General features: G+C 39.1%; 1 protein-coding gene across 4 annotated transcripts in view; it reads right to left on the reverse strand.

Annotated features, from left to right (window-relative positions):
- Arhgef28 (Rho guanine nucleotide exchange factor 28) overlaps positions 1-20,816 on the reverse strand; it is a 293,756-nt gene that overhangs the window by 40,824 nt on the left and 232,116 nt on the right. For all 4 annotated transcript variants that reach the window (XM_048800140.1, XM_048800139.1, XM_015497796.2 and 1 more), the window contains 8 exons: positions 19,500-19,622; positions 18,230-18,347; positions 15,036-15,290; positions 13,245-13,321; positions 8,379-8,557; positions 7,245-7,336; positions 6,008-6,190; positions 2,656-2,787 (listed from right to left, as the gene is read on the reverse strand). In XM_048800140.1, the coding sequence (XP_048656097.1) occupies positions 2,656-2,787; positions 6,008-6,190; positions 7,245-7,336; positions 8,379-8,557; positions 13,245-13,321; positions 15,036-15,290; positions 18,230-18,347; positions 19,500-19,622 (1,159 nt within the window). The remainder of the gene's footprint in view (positions 1-2,655; positions 2,788-6,007; positions 6,191-7,244; positions 7,337-8,378; positions 8,558-13,244; positions 13,322-15,035; positions 15,291-18,229; positions 18,348-19,499; positions 19,623-20,816) is intronic.

Raw genomic sequence — 20,816 nt, forward strand, 5'->3', positions numbered from 1 at the left:
ATGAAAGCAAGGTCTCAGGGCAGACCCAGGTCTGTAAGAAGGCTTCCCCTGTCCAGTACGAGAGCGGCAGCTCATAAGCAAGGTTTAGAAGGAAGGAGCAGACCAGCAGTAGTCATCTTTCTAAGAAGGCTGAAGATGGCTAAGGCTTCATGGTTTCAGGGTCACATAAACTGAGACCCTGTCCCAGTTTCTCATAATTTCCAATTTTTTTCTCACACTTCCTACTGATACTCTAAATTTGCAAATACTGTAATTACTGTATACTTAACCTACGAAAACATAGGGATTAGTCAAGAAATATTTTTAAGTACCAAATACAAATTTCACTTCCAATAAATCTCCATTGGCATGAATTTATTTATTTATTTACCATGTGAACTCAGTTAAAATATATACCATGCTCACCTTGCACTGATTAAAGCTAGACCCTTTGAGGCCATTTCACACATAGTATTTCAATGAAACAATGTCTAATCAGGACGATAATGAAAAAGATGTTCACTTTGTGGTGCTGTTTATAAAATTCTTTATTTGATGTCATCTTAAAACTTTATTTCTAGTTAGGGAAATGCTTTTTCTTTTTGTTTAAATTAGCAAAAAATGCTTATATCTTTGGAAAAGCGGAGTTGTCTAAGACTCTAAAGGCCTCTTGTAAAAAAAGACTTTTGATCTCAGCAGAAATTACTTTAAATGATATCAAGTAGAAACCAAGTTCATTGTCTATGCCTATAGTGAAAGGACATTGTATAGAGACTCTTCTGTCACTCAAAAAGTAGTTCCATTGGATACCATTCCTTAAAAAAAAAAAGTCTTAAAGAGATGTCAAAAGGCATTAGCAAAGAATTAATATTCTCTTTCTCTTCCCCAACTCTTCACAGAAATAAGGGCAACCAAATGTGGAAAGAAGGCAGTGATGGGCCAAATAAAGGCAGATTTCTGGAATTTGGATCAGGTTGTCCCTCTCCATAGTCAATTTCAGGGCAAATGAGAGGGTTTCCAGTGGACAGAAATTGACAGAAGTAGATTTCACTCATTCACCTGATGAAGTATACTGAATCCTAAAAATAGAGTTTTGTTTGGCTTATAACCTCAGGCTGACATGAGCTTGATTTGGAAGAACCCAGTCCTCAAAGTCAATCACAGAATTGACCCATTTAGTGGAGGCTTTCATTTAGGAATAATCTTTTGCCTTTAGTAACCTTATAAAGAAAATCTAATTTTTACAGCATCATGGTCCAATTCAGCCCAGAACCAATAAGCTCTTAGGGTTCAGGACCCTGCCCTCTGAACCTGCATCTCCTCTATGTGAATCCTGGTATCTGACTGCTCTGGTTCTAGCAAATGCCACGGTTATCCCTATGGAGTTGTGGGAGATGTGGACACAGATGGGGAGAGCCTCCATTGCCTGGCCCAAAGGGAGGGATCTGGCCACGTGCTCTGAGCAGCTGCAGAGGCGGAGTGGAGCCTCTTCAGCTGTCCCTGGGCCGAGGCTGAAAGCAGCAGATCCCTACATGTATTTTTAGATAGAACTTCCTCAACGGCATAATGAGGTTCTTCTTTTAAAAGGAAATCACCCAGGGCAGTACAACTCCCCTGATGAATCTGAGCTGTGTTGAAATGAAAAACACATGTGCACACTCTGAAAATAGAGACCCAGGATTAGATAAAGCAGAACTGGAGAGGGGAAAATAATTATTGGTGCTCATAAAAAAATGTCTAGAATTAAAAAGCTATACTGCTTCAATATATCTTAATTAACCAGGGGATGTTGTTAAAGAAAGTCTAAAACAATTTAATCCTCCAGTCTCTCGCTACTAAAGATGGTTTATCACATGTATATAAGACCTTTCTTTGGAAGTAAAGTTTTTACCACCTGTATGTGCTGAAAGATAGACTTTGTACTCTCATCTTAGAGTCCTCTATGGAATTAACTATTCAGCTTAAAAATAACACATACAACAACATAATTAGGTTTATATTCCCTATATTACCTAAGCTAATTCTCCATATATTAAAATATACTGAAATGGTGTTTTAATAAATAAATTTTGACCTGAATTAAAGTATATGATATCACAGATGAAGACTCTTTTGGCAATTCTACCTTTGCACACACCAAACTCTGTGTGTGTGTGTGTGTGTGTGTGTGTGTGTGAGAGAGAGAGAGAGAGAGAGAGAGAGAGAGAGAGGAAGAGAGAGAGAGGGATCCTAGTTTTATTAAGAATCAGAGACATTCTCAGTTGTATTTTCTCAGTTGATATTCATGAAATTAAGTTTAAGGCTTATTCTCCAGTGGACTGCAGGGACTCTTAAAAAAAAAAAGATTGAAAAAGTCCTTTCTAAATTGGTGTTCAATAAGTCATAAAAAGTTGAGGCAGGGTATGCCTCGGGGAAGGTGCAATGCTTTGATGGGAAACAGAACAGTAAAACCCACCAACCACTCTTCAAGTCTTTATCCTTGGAACACCATGCCATGAATGTATGCATATGATATTTACTTATGACTAGCATAGTTGTTCTCATTTTTTTTTCCAATTTAAAAAAATACACGAAGTCCCTTTCAATAGGGACAGAGTCATTGCTTTCATCTTATGTGACCACTACAGGCTTCAGGGGCTGTTCAGGCTCATTGCCAAGGCCTGTGTTTTCACTTACAAGCAGTGGGCGGTCCTGGTACATCATCAGAACGGAGTGTGTCCACCAAGACAGCTTCTCCACCACCTTCCTCAGATGGCTGACTTGCATCGCCCATCTGTGAGGCCTTCACTGCAACTTGCAAACTCTCTGCTAAGTAGGAAAATAAAAATAAATTTTAAAAATGAATGTATGTGTAGAGTTTAATCTAGACCAAGAGTTAACAAATTGTATTTGGCCTGTGCGTGATTTTACGTGACCTAGGAGCTATGTATTATTTTTACATTTTTAAAAGCTTGTTAAAACACAGGCTTGTGTGTGCACACGCACACACACTCCCACACAAGATCAAGATGGGGTGACCTGCAAACCCTAAAATATTTACAATCTCACCCTTTATAGAAAAAAAAATATACAGACCTGAAATTTAGAACAATACTTTTAACATCATCTTGAAATATAGAGCTAACTCAATAAAAAAGTAAAAATCCATTATATAAAAACATCTCAATATAACTTTTACTTCACTAAAATAGTATGTTGAAAACTTCCTGTAATTCAAGTAATATAAACATCAGGTATTAAACTTTTAAAAGCAGTGTTCAGAAATATTAGCTATTCTTCAAAAGAGTATTTCCTCCAAATTTAATAATACAGATTCCTAGTATTCACTCTAGACCTGTGATATCAGGTTCCACAGAGGAAAAAGGGCAATTTTTGTTCTAAACAAGCACCAATGGCTACTTCTGAATCACAAAGCTTCCAACAGCTTAAGGAAACCCACACCAGGAAGGGGAAAGTTTGTTCACAATAAAAGGTTTTGACTAGCCTGTAGCAGACTATAAATAAAGCTACTTTATTTTTTGAGGACTCTACAAATATTCCTAAAGCCATCTTGTCCAATAATTCCATTCAGAAAATACTGAGTATCAACGCTGACTATTGAACATTTTATAACTACTAAAGAGAACCTGCAGACTGGAGAAAGAAAGAGACATACAACTAACCATATTACAGGGCGGCACATTATCAGGTAAGCTCTGTCTCTCAGTTATTTGAGCATTGCAAAAGCTACTGCAGCACTGTGAGCAGGAGAGTTACATAAACTAGTGGGATTAAGGCAAAGTTCACAAAAGGGATGAAATCTGAGCAGACCTGGAAGGATGACTGGGATCCGTGGGGCAGAGACAGAGAAGAGAAAGGAAAACCAGTCTGGCATTTCAAAGAACCAGGAAGACCATTCAAGGTGCATATTCAGCTGTATCTTTTTGCAGAAGATGGTTACCTTGCTCTGATAAGAATTCCTGCTGCATCTCTCACCTGAAGGCTGAGCGCTCACCAATGACTCAGGGGTGAATTACCCCACTTGGGGCCCTTGCAGTACCTCCCCTGATCTGGTTCCTTTTGAGCAGCTGTGTCCAGGGCTGTTCCCTAATATCTCTATCACACAATGGGCCAAAGGAATTGAAGCCAATGAACTTATAACCCATCATTAATAAAAGTTTTAGTGGGGAAATGAAGTCAAAGCCACTGGCTAAAAATGAAGAATGAGTGACTTGTTTCACAAAGGCTTTATCACTTTTAACTCATTTGGAAGTCCTTTTGGTGTTACTTCTAAAATACAACTCAAATCTGTTTACTTCTCTCTGCTTCCGTTGTCAATAGTCAGAGCCTAGACCCACGCACCAGCATCTCTCATCTCAATTGCTTTCTAACACGTTTCCAAGCAAACTCATCCCCTTCCAATCTGTTCTCCTACAGTAGCCAGCGTTCCTTTTAAAACATAAAGAAGATCACACCACACCCTGACTAAAAGTTTCCAGTGACTTCCGGCACATTTGAAAAGATAGAATCATGGCCGACAATGATCTGATCCCCACCCAACCTGCACCACTCCAGTTGAGGCAGTCACTGACTTCCACCACCTTCTTTCTTTCTTGAACATTCCAGATTCAGGGCCTTTGAGCTTACTTTCTCTCTGTTCACGAATGATTCACCCCCAGAACTCTAGATAGCTGGCTTCTCACCCCTCAACTTTTAGGGGCGAGGATCTTCCCTAACTTCTCTGGAGCAAAGCCTTTGTCTCCTCCCAATCCCATTATCTTGTTTCCATGTGACTTTCTGAATGATCTGGGTTCCTTAGGTGCTGTTTGTCATCCCCACTGGAACTTTTATGAAAGCATTACCATTCCCTTAGCACCTTCAACGATGCACAGGGTAGATTTTCAGTGAATGTGAATGTTGAATGAATGGATAAACAAATAGGTGGTTCTCTCTGTGGACTCCACTTCAGACAACCTTTACGCCCTTCCCAAGGTGGTGGATCCCATGATTTCTAAGTTCTCTCCTAAAGTGAATTTTATGATATTCTAAACCAGTGTTTGGTAAACACTTTCTGCAAGTGATCAGATAGTTAATATTATGGGTTTTGCAGACCATACAGTCTCTGCCAGAACTGTTTTACCTGGGCCACTGTAGGAAACAGCAGTCCAACACAGTAAACGAAATGTGGCTGTGTTCCAGAAGAACTACATTCACCAAAACAGGCAGCACAGTGCCCTTCATCCATGGTCTGTAATTTACCAATCCCTTTTCTGAATAACAGCATTCTTTGCCAATCAGGTGGAAGCTACTTTATTTTTTAAACTTTTTAATCCTATTGTCAGTTCCTGACCACTATGCCCATCTGTCCCCTTAAGCTCCTTTCTCCCTCCATGCTCCTGCCATCAGCTGGCACCACTCAACCACGGACTCCCACCTCTGCCCCTTGTTCCCTGAACAACCCAGCACCTGGCACAAGTTCTTCCCCTCCCTCCAAAGCTAATTCTGCCAAAAATTCTCAGTAATTTTATAAACTCAGTCCTTCGACCAGCCTGGCCTCTCATCTCCATGACATTTCCATCCAGTGATCTTGTCCTCCACCCAACCTCAGCCACCACCTGCCCCAGTTATACCCAAAACTTTGTTATTACCACTATCTGCACTTTGCTCCTCTGATTCCACAATCAGAGGTCTCCCTTTAAACCACAAGTCAGGGGGTTTGTCACTTGGCCTTCTCACTTCCTTCATGTCTGCGTACATAGCATTATATCAAAGAGGCCTTCCCTGGACACCCTTTCTAAAATGGAACCACTCCAAGTCTGTCACTCTCTACGCCTTCTGCATTGCTTATTTTTCTTCATAGCACTTGATGCAGCCTGCGTGTTTATTTCTTTATATTTTGTTCTTCCTAAATTTAAGTTCTAGGAGAGCAGGTACTCATGTCTTGTTCTACTATATCCTCAGCACCAAGACAATGGTGCATGACATATAGTAGGCACTCAATAAATATTTTTTTCCTTTGTCAAAACAAACCCTTTACAAAGAAACTTACCTTCTTTCAGTGCTGCTGCCAGTAAAGAGGCTGCCTGAGGAGGCTCTCCTGGGTCAGGCTTAATGAGGAGGTGAGGTTCTAGATGGACATCCTCAAAGCCACTCAGTTCCCCCAGTTCAGCATAGATATGCAGCTTTTCCTCCAAATATGTGCAAATTTGCTGGTCTTGATTACTGAGTATTTCTGTGAAATAGCATTTACCATAGAAGTTTATCACTACCATGAATACAACAAATTATATAAGAATTCAAGTTAGAAGATAAAGATGCTGCTTAGTGAGTTGTCTGATCTAAAAGGTAAAGTTCATACCATTGGGTGGGACAGACCCAGGTTCAAATCTTGCCTCTTCCACTTAGTGACTGTGGCCCCCAGCAAGTGACTTATCAACCCTCTCAGCTTCCACTGCACTTCATTCCCCTATTTCCAGGAAACCCTGCAGAGTTCTTCGTTGTTTAAGCAGGCTGTTTCCTATTAAGACTAGACACCCTGCTCAGGAATGAAAATTGAGGCAGCCCTGTCCAGGATGAGTGAATGTCCACAGGGGAAAACAACACAAAGGCCTGAAACTCCTCAGTCCTCAGCCAGTCATGGTCAAAACCAACCTTGCTGGCTTGTGTTTTTGTTTCTAAACACCCAATTTCTGTGACCACCCTTGCATGCATCCTTCTCTCCTGATTGTCCTATGTTACAAAATTCTTAAACCTCAGAGACCTTAACCAAAATCGAATCCAGGGGTTCTCAGCCCTCTGTGCTCCTCAAGATTACCTGGAGAGAGTTTAAAATACTCATGTCTACACTGCACACCTCACTGATTCTGAGTCAGTTGGTTGAGGGTACAGCCCAGACACGAGCAACCTCCTCAAGTGATTCTAACATCAGGCCAAAGTTGAGCTAATCTTACTTTACAGATTTGCATTTGATGGCCAGACCTATTGAGTTCCTTGTGCAGTCCTCCAACTACGACATGACGGTGCTAGACCTAAAATTAAACCATCAGGCAGCAATTCCGACACTCATCAGTACCACACTGCCCAGTTACTGTTTCATGCGTGCATTTCTGTGTGTTTTAATCATTAAGGTAAAAGAAGGAGCTTGGCTAGTATCAGAATGTTTTCCTGGAAGGTGGTCAGGGCAAGCCTCAGAAACACACAGTTAACCTTCCATTCATGACACCAGGGCTTTCCCAACACCCAACGAGCACACCACGACCAGGGAGCCAGAAGGGCCCACACCATACCTTGACATTGCTGAATTCTGGCCACTCTGGCTTCAGCTTTCCGCCTCTCTTCATCGGATTCACTTGTCCTTCCCCCTTCTTCTTCTGGACAACTTTAAGAGACAATAGTCAAGGGACACAACTGAAACTAAATCCAAGTATGTTTAGAATCATTAGGAAAACATGGAAACTTGGCAATAAAATTTATTCATAAAGGCAAAAAAAATCAGCATAAAGAGAATTAGTGATGCCCCCTGGCCAAGAGCTTGGTTTTCTTGAGAGAAAAGGACCGTGCAAAATATAACATGACTCTCAAAGTCAGCAAGCAGTATAGGATGACTCAAATATTCCAACACACACACACACACACACACACATACACACACACACCCAACACCCATGTTAAATACAAATAAGATAATAATTTTTATTTTTTACAGCATTTGGGTGTTTTAGCAGGTAAGAGTAAGAGCATTGGGGGATGAAGTTAGGGAGCTATGCTGAGTGGATGCAGTGGAGGTAGAGAAACTTTACATAATTGTAAAATCCAACTAACCAAATTACCATTAAGAATGATCTCTTTGCACCCTCATTTACACAAACTGTCCTTGAGTACCCAAGAGAAATAAATTGATTTAGAACCTATAGTTCCACCAATCTAAAACATTTATTGAATGATTCCTCAATACAAGGCACCCAGAGGTACACATGACATGTCCCTGCCCTCGAGGAGCTTCCAATCTGATTAAATAAGCATATATATATATATATATATATATATATATATATATATATATATTGTATCATATATCTATNATAAGCACATATATATGTACATACATGTAAAAGATAAGATCCACAAGCACCAGATAAATTCCTTAGAGAGCAGGTGCTAAGGCATTCTTCATGAAGCAGGCGAGACAGGAGCTGCACCACAGTGCACAGGCAGAGGGGAGGGGAGGGCGCTGCATGCAGAGAGGAGTGTGGACGACAGATCTGCAGGTGACGTGCTATCACTATGGCAGGCAGGTGCAGGGGCAGGGAGCAGACCATTCTGGCTGAAGCAGCGTTTTCATGCAGGGGAGACATGGTTAGAATGTTTTTTCCCAATTGAACAAGCACATTCCATGGATCAAAGACAGAAGGAAACGTTACCTTTCTACTGCCTGTTGGATCCGCCTCATCCAGTTATTTCGTTCCTCCTTGGAATTGGTGTGAATTTCATACATCTCGGGACCAGCCGATGAAGCACTGATCAGAAACATTCCTCTCTCCTCATTAGCAACTTCTCTAGCAATAAGCTTCTGAAGGGAAATAACGGATGGCTTCTGATCCTACATAAAATAGGAGGATGTGCAGATGAACCCACGTCCTTTCTAAGGGTCACACTGAACACATGAGCCGTGGAAAGCACAGGACTAGGGAAACCTTTATTTCATTTCCCACTTTTCAAAAGAGCTGCAGAAGTTGATAAGATCTCTAAGGGAGAGGGTATGGAGAAGAAATAGAAAGAAAGGGTTCAGGGGAATGTTTGTGCTTAAAAATTAGTGGTTTAAAAAGTCAGCTTTTAAAATAGACAGAGAAAAGTCAGAGAACTCATTAAAAAATATATCACAATGCTGTGGTCCGGGACAAGGGATTTTTTTTCTATGAGGATATGAGAAAGGAAACAGTCTCTAGAATATGAGAGATGGAGAAGGATGATGGACCTGAAGAGTCCCTTGAATTTGGCAGTTAATAGCAATACAGTTTCAGTGATGGGCACAAATCCCCAAAAAACAACAACATCAACCGTAAAAAAAAAAGAACGAGAAGGCCAGAGAAGGCCAGACCTTACATTCCCCAGATGTCACTAGCCTCTTCTGCTACTGTCCTGTACAACCCAGCGACAGAACTGCTACAGCTCTATCTGCAGGTATCTCTTCTCACCAGCTAGATAAGCTGATGAGTGGACAGCAGAGGGTCTAATTCATCTTTCTGTGCCGGGCACACTGTCTTGCACAGAGCAGGCTCACAACAACTGCCTGTAGAACTAGACTTAACATGATTCCACTGGAGAGAATAGGAAGAAAGCCTAAAATGTGGAGCCACACTGTGATTCAGCTACCTTCTACGGACATTCACTGTGGTCCTTAGAAGCCTCACGTGCAGCTCTAGGGACCCAAAGATGAAGACGACCCTGATTGACACTGACTTGGACCAGGAGCTGAAAGAATGGCCAAAAGAATGCCTGCCACTGAGAAAAGAATGCCTGCCGCTGAGCAGTGTGGGGGTGAAAATGAAGACTCGGCTTTGGTTTGTGGCTCTCGCCACTGTTTACAGAGCTGGCTGCAGTGTGTGGTTTTCTTTCTCCCTCACGGACTGAGTGACGCCTTTGTTCAGAACATGCTGCTCTGTGCACCCCTGCTGGCTCCTTGGCACTGGCTTGTCTGCCCTCCTGACTCTGCAGTCATCACTGCCAGATCTGGAGTTGTGTGCCGGGGGGACCTGGAGCATCTCCTCCATGTTTCTTAGAGTAGCATGAAAATATAGGATGGGACAGACAGAAAATTGGTCAACCTGGTTCTGTGCTTGGCCTCTGAAAATGGAGGCAAAAGAAATTTTGTGTCAAGCGGTCTCTGATATGGCCTTCTGTGATGAGGAAAGATCTTCTGAGCATTATTAATATCTGTTGTTCTATTACAGCCCTATTATCTGGAGTGTCATCTGCCTCCCTTTTTTCAATGTATTGTTTCAGCTTTCTCGGATTACAAGGTTGGTGGTGTCTATATATAAAAATTCAGGGTGGGTTTAAATTTCTTAAGACATAAGCAAGAGTGAAATCACTTGAATCAGAGTTATTGGGAGAGGGGCACTGGGAGAGTAAGATTGTTTGTTTGTTTTTTAATTTTTGGTGTCAGGTATTGAACCCAAGGGTACTTAGACACTGAGCTACATCTCCAGTATTTTTTATTTTTTATTTTGAGACAGGGTCTCACTAAGTTGCTGAGAGCTTCGCTAAATTGCTGAGTCTGGCTTTGAACCTGCGATCCTCCTGCATCAGCCTCCTAAGCCACTGAAATTACAGGTGTGTGCAACCACACCTAGCATGATAAGATCTTTAAAGAGTAAAGAATAAATTAAATAAAATCTCATTCATTAAATAACCTTTAGGCCAGAAGATACCCGAGACAAGCCCATTACTACTCATAGTAATCATAAGCTGTGAACAAGAACTCAAATTCCCAGGAGAAAAGGCAACACAGCTTTTCTGGAGACAGATATTAAACTTTGGCAATGCAAAGATGTTTATCTGTGCCATAGCATTTAAAAAACATTTCTTACAAAATAAGTTGCCAACATTTAAAAACGGAGAAATTCTACCATAAAAAAAAAAAAAAACCTCTCTAGGATTCTGGGTGCTTGGGTAAGAGAGAAGATTGGTGATACAGGGTCCATATTGTCATTTAAAAACACCAACTATGGCTGAGCAATGGCTCTGCTAAGCTGGAATGTGCACTCACTAGTTGACAACAATCTCTACCATTCTCTGCTGCCTCTGCCCCGCTGACTCCTTGATGCTGAACTGGGATTCGCTCACTTCCTCTCCTGCCAATCCCTATTGACATCTGAAGCTGAAGACCAATGATGCTGGGGAAGAGGCAAAGGAGCTGCTTCCTTTAATTCTGTTGTTATATCATGTCCACTTTGCACTGATTCTGTTAGTGAGTGATTCCAAGGGAATGAAAAGATTTAAGGTTGCTTCATACTTTGAATTGAACTAGCTGATCTACATGTTCATTGTCTTTCTATTGTTTAGTTTAGAAATTGTCTTATTTAATATTCAAGGGATGCTTCTTACACTCAGTATCCCAGGACTTAGAAGAACTCATCTATACATTTTGCAGGTTTGGTTCCTACTCATTCCCAGCTGAGTGCTTTTTAAAAACAAACAAACAAAACCGTCTGATAAGGACACTACTCTATCTTCTTACTACTTTCAGATGCTTAGCTTCTGGCTGTTTCCCAGTTCATCGTGTCTTCTATAACACGCAGCAGGATAAACATCTTAGTACTGAAGGGCACAAGGAATGAAGAATCTCTCTTTTTGATCAGAGTGTGAGAATACTTTTCTGAAACACTAGGGTAGGAACTAGGAAATGAGGGTATATATGTATACCCCTAGCTAATGCTTCAATTCTACAACGTGTTCACTAAAAGAGATTGATGGCACAGGGACAGATGTAAGACAGATGTCAAACAGATGAAACTAAAAGGTCAATGAGCAAACAACAGGGAGCATTTGACACTAAGGATACAATCCTGCTTTCTCTTTTACTCCCTGGTATCGCCTTTGTGATATGAATGCAGCTTTATGATATGAATTCAGACTAACATCTTCCAGAAACAATATTAGCAACATTTTACTATTGTTTACGGCCAAACATATTCTACCAAAAACTAAGTAGTAGCTGCCTTCATTCTGATATTTGACAAACTGCATTCCGAACTGCTTGTTTAAAGTTAAGTGTGGTCTATGGGTGGTCTATGGGGATCATATGAGATAAGAGGCACAGATCCATATCTCAAGTCATACTGTAAGTTGAGCATCCTGGCTTGACCTGCATCCATATGCTCTACTGCCTGGAAAACAAGACGATTGTCTTTTACTGTGTCTAATTCTTGATTAATCGGTCAGTCATTTGGCTTGAAATACCACCCAAAAAGTAGGATTTGCTTTTCTTTCTGGCCTTCAGTTTTGAGGAAATTTGTTTCTGTAAAGATATGCTGATATTCTTCCAGCCTGGTTTTCACCGTCTCATGGATTAATCAAAACGGTTCCCCCCAATTCCCATTTTTTTCTCCATATTCCTTCAGAATATCCCAGATACCAGAGAAGAAACTGGAAAAATCAGTAAGTTTTCATGAAAGTTGCAATAATTACAATGCAAATGCATTAGGGAGATGGGGCTTGTGGAAGGCTTCTTGTCATTCTCTGCTTTAGCTCTGTGCAAAGCATTTCACCTTTGAACAACTCAGCATGGCTGAGCAGAATGAAGAAGCCTCTCCAGCCAACTGACATGTACTAGCAAACCACTGCTCCAGCCGCCTCACCCCAGAATCTCATCACCATAGACACGCTTCTTTGTTTTCTTGGAATAGCAAGACAGAAACTTTATTGAACTTTGAATTTTCCAAAACCAGATGGAATCAATGCTACCTGCTAATGTACCAAATAGCCTGTCAATCAATGGATAACAGACACATTTTACAGAGCCACCACTGTACTGCCCCGTCAATACTGTCAGTATTGTCTGCCCCAATACTGCCCCTGTCAGTATTATCTCTTGGATTCTTCTTGCTAACAGAGCCTGATGCTCCATGATGCCCATAAGGAGTTAATGGATGCTATCTTCCTTCTCCACACCATTTTGGACTACATAGACATAGATACTATGTAAGAAATGTGATAAAGTGCTGGCTTTCACTAAATCTAATTATGACTCAACAATAAGATTACACATTACAGAGGTAAGTGTTATTCATGACCTTAGTCATCAGAACCCATTGTAGTAGAAATAAGAAAGAATCTTCTTCAGATACCAGGATAGTGTTCGCTTGTTTGGCAGAAGGAATATTATTATGACATTTACAAATGGGGTCAGCAAGCAGCACAATAAGGCACTCCCAGTAGGAATGAAATGAGCAAGATGCTGAAAGTGACCCTCTGTCCCCAGCATTAACATTTCAGCCATTAGATCTGAGAGAAGGACATAGGGTTTGGGGATAATAGGAAAGACCAAGATAGCCATAACAGAGAGGTACCTAGGGGGCTCAGGGAAGTGCCTATTCACTACCTAGTACCAAAGTGCTACAATCTTTTCACAATTCAAATAGTTACTAAACTAGCTGTAAAATTGCCAATAATAATGGAACTATATGAGGTGCATTTTATTTCACTAAGAATTTCGGGCATTTTTTCCCAAGGAAATGCAGAATGAAGTCATATTAAAAATATGTATCATATGGCCATATACTTACTACGGCTGCAAAGATGTATTTCTGGTCTTTTTCTTGTAAAAATAGCAGCACATCAGTTAGAAGTAGAGCTAGGATATCTTAAAAAAAAAAACATTACTAATGTTAGTGATGCAAACCACATTTCAAATGCCTTTATTAAATATTCTAATTTCATGCTTCAAATTTAAATAAATTCAATAAAATTAAGTGACTCAGGTTAGTCTAATTATAAAACTTTTATTAAATCCCCAGTATTATGATAGTAAAGGTGAAAATGAAGGATATACAGACAACTTAGTAAAAAGCCAACTTTAAGTGTGCATGTTTGTATGTATAACTATACATATATATCCAGAATTTAAATTGCAGATTTCAAAATGGATGGAAAATATCCTACAGAAAAAAGGTTCTAATAGACTGGAGCAAGCCCTTGCATTTAGGGGAAAACCATGCTTAATTAAAAAATGTAAAAAGGGGGCTGGGGTTGTGGCTCAGCAGTAGAGCACTCACCTAGCACGTGCGAGGCCCTGGGTTAGATCCTCATCACCACATAAAAATAAATAAATAAAATAAAGGTATTGTGTCCAACTACAACTAAAAAATAAATATTTTTAAAAAATATAAAAAGGCAGCTTCCACATCAACTTATACATGAAAACCTGCTCCTGTGTTTCATGGAGAGTTGAGTGAAGTTTGAGTGTCTAGATTTCTCTTGCAAATTGTCTACAAGAGCCCACCTTCACTGGAACCACTGCACACACAGACTGACCCCATGCAGTGACTCTATTAAAGGGAAAAAGAACAATCAGATCTATGGATAGTGGTTAAAGCTTTTTCAATACAACATTATAACCTGTCAAACAACAAATCCCATTTCAGACATTAACTGAACTTCCAACACAACCTGACCATCCTCCTGTGGATAATGACCTTGAATTTAACAATTTAACCAGATTTAACATTCTCTTCCTCTCGTTACTCACCTGAGAACATTACTACCACGAAGTGTTAGAAACAAGGAGACCAGGCCTGTAGCTCTTATTCCTGGCTGCAAAGCAGACTCACCTGGGTGGAGGGGGGGGGGTGCTTTAAAACATCCCTCTGAGCTGGTTTTCATCCCCTCACTGACAAAATCAGAATCTCTGGGAGGAGACTTGAGCATCACTGATTTTTTTTTCAAGCTCCAGAGGTGATTTTAGCGTGTGGCCAGAGTAAAAAAGCCTGGGTCAGGCAAGGTGCTATCTACACGACCTCAAGAATGGAAATCAGCTGCTTTAGAGTCTAACCAGATTAACAGAGTTGAGTGAATGCCATGAGCAAACAGTAGCCTGAGAAGTGCTTACACCAGGGCCAGCGTGCAGGTGGATGTGTGTTACAGTGCTCAATAACAAAGACAACATTCAGAGTTTTCTCACTTGCTCCCTTCATGATCTGACACAGCCTCAGGCTGACTTGGCACACAATGGACCCTACCCGTGTAGGTGTGATAATACCTTGCTATCAACACAACTGCCAGAATAATATTCCTGTGCCAATGATGAGCAGAACTCTCAGCTCCTTTTAGACATCACAAACAGGCACATTCATAAAACCAAGGAAAGTTGTTGGTTGTGACAGCAAATTCCCATCAAAGATGTGATCACTGGTCACACCTGCCTATTGAACCTCACAACTTGATCTTTCAACTGAAAAAATCAAGGGTCTGTGTATGCAATCCTGCCACTTTGAACCATTTTTCCTCTGAAAACCCCTCCTCTGTTGCCTGAACAATAGGAATGAAGGCAGGAATGGGTCCGGTGTAGCCACAGTTACCTTTGAAACGTCCCGTGGCGGTTTTCCAGTAAACGAGGCCATCGTACAGCAGGGTCCGCTCTGTACTCATCAGGGCCTGCTTTCTAAATACATGGCCGTTTTTCAGCTTTGTGTATGTTTTGTTTTCAATCTTACTTAAGATCTCAAGCCATTTTTGGTTTTTCTCATATTCGTTGACTTTCAGATCCACGGCTGCAATCATGTCTTTAATTAAGCAAAGAGCTTTGCATAAGTCTTTATGTTCTTCAGTTCTTTCTGCATGGGAAAAAGAGAGAAAGAACACCATATAATAAGCCACTGAAAGAACACCATCCAATTAGAGCACTGGAAAAGAAAGGTTTTTTTCTTTAGTTTTTAAATATAGTTATATGTATTATCCAAATAGCAAAAACTCCATGAGAAAAGTGCTGGACTAAATCAAATACTATATTATCACTCTGTACTTCCCACCCCCCAAAAAGAAACATTAGAATACTTGATTATAAAAGATTTGCTTATTAAATGTGCTTTCGGTGACAATAAGATAGCTGAGTTCTATCCTCTATAGCAGGGAATGTGTCACAGCCAATTCAGGGCTTCCTTACACCTTCCTAGACACAGCAATCTAGTAATTCCCGCACCAAGTTTCCAAGAACTGAAGCCAACCGTGGCATCTAGTCTCCATCTTCTTACAAACTCAGCCACGGATAACCTGAGTGGACTTAAGATTCATTTGGCTTCCTGGATCCCTTCTTCCATAAAAATATGTTTTATAGCCATGTTGGCATACCTATGAATATATTCACATTATAATTTCAATATTTTCTTTGACCTAACATTTTTTTTCTTCTGTGAAACAAATTAATATATTTCCAAGAGACCCAAATACGGTGCTTAATGGGCAAGTCAGTCATGTTCATGTCACCAGAGCAAATGATTATCAATTCCAGTAGTTACACTTTCAACCACTGGCCACATGCTCTCATTTCTGTATCACCTTAAGGAAGTACTCTGGAGGAGTTTCTGAAATAGCCTCCTGAAGCCACACAGAAGTGAAGTGAGCTCTTTTCTGTATTTGATGATAAGGTCACCTAGATGATGTTTACTGAGGTGGCTGGAACTCAAGGGCTAAAGAGGAGAAGACAAAAGAAAAACTGGCAGAGAAACCAAAGACTCTCTAAAGGCTAAAGCTGAAGAAATATATCTTAGAATGAGCAGTCAGTGAGGAATGGGAATCAACCCTCAAAAGGTTCTGAATATTTCCAGGATCTAAACATCTTCATAGATTTGGGAAGGTCTTATCAGAAAACCTCAAGGAGCAGATCCTGATGCCCATCTTTCAAGGAAGATTTTTTTTCCCCTCGCTGCCTGTCAAAGAACACACCTCACTACTTGACCTGCACAGAGACCCTCCTCCACAAAAGGTTCTAATTTCTAAAAAGCCTGTTTCACTACTAGAAAAGCCAAGTCGAGAAAATCAGAGTTGAGTTACAAGGTCAAGGAAAGGTCAAGAAGAAGCTGTCTTTTGATAAATTGCTTCTTGCAAAGCTGAGTTACCAAAAGTGGACAGCATGGGCCTCCCTAGGAATCCTATTAAAAATGCTTGCCTTGGGCTCTGCCCCAGACCTACTTATTCAGGATCTGCACCTAAACAAGGTTTCTAGGTAAAGGAGATGGCTAATAAAGTTTGAGAAACACTGCTGTAACAGAGTCATGGAAACCAATGTCCTTAGAAGCTCAGGGAGTGATTGACCATTGGTAAGGTCTGACCTGAGAAGGCTTGCATTTGTCATCATGCCACTATGTGAGAAGGGCCATAACTTATAATTACAGTTTCTAACATACATTAGTTTATTCATTCTACCAGAAATTTGGTGTGGGATGATTCTTGGAGTAACACTAGTTGACTACCATGATCTGACAGATTTTAGTTCTCATACTATTAGAGTAAACTTAGAGAGAATATATAAACTAAAGAGCCTTAATTTTGCTTTCATTCTTTTACTGAGAACAAAATTTATGAAGCTTTTCTTTTTGTATTATTTTTATATTTTCTTGTACATTAAATTATAGGAAGCAATAAAAATGAGACATAAGAAACAAACACTATAATTTTTGCCTGGACTTAGTTCTAAATGTGACTGATAAAATGAAAAGAATGAAGTATGTATGTCTGCTCACCTAGACCTCTTACAAAAAAAAAAAAAAAGTTGAGTTTTATAGAATGGGCATTTAATATCTAATTACCATTTCAATTGTTTCTAAGTCAACTGGTAATAATAATAAAGGCAATAATAACAGGTTCCATTTATTGAGCACTTTGCTTTTGCCAGGTTCTTTCTGCTGGGCACTTTCCAAGACAATCTCACTTAGTACTCACAACAATTCCATATGGCTAGGATGATCATTCTCATTTTGTAAAGGAGAAACTTGCCCAACTAATAAGAAGCAGAACCAAACAAAAACAATGGTAATACATAGTCACACAATTCCAAATCCATGCCCTTGTTAACATAATGCACTACCACACTGATAGTAATTTTTACTCAAGACCAGTAAGTTAGTTTAAGAATTAGGTGTTTTTATTTATTCACTCATTGCACTGACATGTTTTTACTTATTGACAGCCTAATCTGTGCCAGTCAGTGCACTAGACGTTGAAGATCTAGCTATGAACCAGGCAAGTACAGGCCTGATAAATCCCACAAGGAGCTCATAGTTCAACTGTGTGCATGAATAGTTTCTTAAAAGACACCCAGATGTTGTTATTCCCTGGTACCTGATGAACTGACAGGGTCAAAGTAGCTCTTGCATAAAGTCACTCTCAGTGTAATAATTCATTGCTTGGGAGTGTGGACGTTTTGTGGTAGGATCAACAGCATCCTGCTTCAACAGACTGCTATGAAGGTAATTGGAAGAAGCGGGTAGGGAGGTATTAAGAAGGTCCAGATATGGGGAAACAATGAAGAAAAGCAGGGTCAAGGAAAGAAGAAGACCACTTGGTTTGGGCTCCTTGTAGGAACTGAAACTATTAGAAAGCTGCATGATTAGAGATAATTTCTCAAAATGAATCCAAATTCTAAGGCTTTCACATTTTCTTCATCATGAAAATCTTTTTGAATCAGATGCCATAAACATTTGCGGCCATGTAGGACACGTCAGGTATGTTTAAACAAAGTAGAGAGGCAAATATTGGGCCACAAGTCACCACTCACCCTTGGTGTACCGCAATATCCTTTCCACCAAGACTGGGTATTTTGTGATGCGCTGAGTGACCAGAAGAATGCATTCTGGAATTCCTCGGCGACGAGCCAAAAGATTACTATTTCGGAGCTTAAAATAAAAATACATTTTTATCTACTACTTGCATTTACTTTTTATGTACAAATTTAATAATACAAAAAATTCTACAACAGTACAGTTCTATTCAGATGTAGCAGAATATTTATCTTCATTCAGTAAAACTTGATGCATTGTCCTTAAATTTTACACTCTGCCATCAGTTTCAATGCCCCAAGACTCAAAGATTTCAAGAAATGTCAAGTTACTTGGATGTATTTTTATTTAACTCCAAAAGTGAGCAAGTTATTAGGATTTCTGAGTAGCAAAAATTTTGGAAAAGTAATCAGAAATCAAAGTTAATTTTGAAGATGAGGTTGTGGTTTACTATTTGTTTTTCTGACATGTCTCCCACTATATTTCTTGTTACACATTATAGTGCTTAAAGTTTCTTCAAATCAGGGCAACTTTCTCCTAAACATTTCAAAATATTCCTTCAGATTTCAATTACTCAACACACACGTACATGGGGAAAAAAATTGAGGAGAATCTGGTAGCATTCTTAAAATGGTAGATAAAAATTTAGAATCCAACATGTTTTACAAGACAAAATTCATCCACAAATAAACTGGAAACGAGGGTAGGGGAGAACACTCAAGTTAGAAGAGATTTAAGATATATAACCACCATACACTGCAAGTGAACACTGGTCAGATCCTTATTAAAGCAATATGGTTTCATGAGATAAACAGAGAAATTTAAAAATATGAAAGAAGTATTGCTAATTTATTTGTGATAATGTCATCATATTTTAAAAGATATATTGCTTAGAGGCACATATTATAGAGGAAATTATATGATGTCATGTATCATATTATGATGGATTTTATGTTTGCTTTTACTCTGGTTTTTCTGATATATAATCTGTCAGGGCATGAAATAGCTTCCCAAAACACTAAAAATATTCTCAGAAATTTGGAGGGCATTACCTCACAAATATAAGATACCAACAGAAATGATTTGGGAGAAGTATTTTACTAACAGAAAAGGAGACTTTCCATCTTTGCCACAAACCCACCACTTCCTTCCCCTTCCCCTGAGAACTAGAACCCAGATATGAAACTTGTTTAAATCATACAAGGTACAAGAATGAACTATTTCCCTGTGCTGGTTTACCACTTTGGAATAAAATTTTACACTACTTGCCTTGATAAAATTCTGAAACTTTTTATTCTGCTGGAGTTCTTTGAAAAGGCTAACAGCTTCTTTGTGGTGGCTACAGAATTCACCGTATATTTTCTTCATCTTACTGGCATTTTCTTCTGAAAACTGAGAAGAATAACATTTCAATATTGTTTTACAAATTTAGGAAGTTCTAAACACAGAAAAGAACATTCAATTCTCTTACATTTCAAAACATTCTTTGCAAATAAAGAACAAACATCATGGAATTTCTGAACATAATCACTTTTTTTCCCCAGGCACTTTTTATTTTTTTTTTTATTTTATTTTTTTTAAATTTTTTATTGTGGGTTGTTCAAAACATTACAAATTTCTTGACATATCATATTCCACACTTTGATTCAAGTGGGNTTTTATATCCTGCCCCAGGCACTTTTTAAACAAAAATAAAACGGAGTTGTTGAGTGATGAGGTTCAACCTAATGAGATTATGTATTTTATATGTACTGAATTAATAATAAAACAGCCGAGTAAACACATTTGTTGTCATCATTTTCTTTTTGTTGTTGTTTTTTTTTTTGTGTGTGTGTATATGTGAAACTTTATGATTTCAATTTGTAATTTTAGTACCTTTATAGATTGAGTGTCCATACATCTCAAAAGGATCAAGATTCAGGCTATTTTTAGCCCAGATGAAAATAAAATGATGAATAACCAGAATGTCAACTAATTAATTGAAGAAGAAGAGATATAGACTTGAAGTTTCAATAAGCCTGACCTTCAGAAAAGTAGCTGTAGAAAAATCTGTGCAGGAATCAACTTAGAGTCATGGGTGGTGTTGAGAGAATTAGCTGACTGATTTGAGTGCCAGTTTTTTAACCCATGATAGATAGCTCTATGTACACATGCTCATACTGAAGATCACGGAAACAGAAACCAGAATATCTCCATCCTCCCTTGAAAAGTACTTCAAATTTATACCACTATCTCTAATCTTTTCATTTTTGCTTAATTTTATCTATGTTTGAGGTCCATATACTTCAAAAGTGATCCTTAATCCAGCTACAATTGCTAAAAAATTGAACATATAGGACTTGTATACTGAAGACTCCATAATGCTAATGAAAGAAATCAAAGAACTAAATAAATGGAGACCCATACCATGTTCACAAATTGGAAGACTTAACCTAGTAAAGATGTCAATTCCCTCCAAAACTGGTATACAGTTTTAATGTATTTCTTAAAAAAAATCCAGGCAATCTTTTTATATCTTTATAAATATAGATAAGACTGTAATAGAATAACAATTTTTTAAAGAATAATAAAACAAGGCACCTTCTT

The sequence above is a fragment of the Marmota marmota genome, unplaced genomic scaffold, assembly GCF_001458135.2.
Source record: "Marmota marmota marmota unplaced genomic scaffold, marMar, whole genome shotgun sequence".
Classification (NCBI taxonomy): Eukaryota; Metazoa; Chordata; class Mammalia; order Rodentia; family Sciuridae; genus Marmota; species Marmota marmota.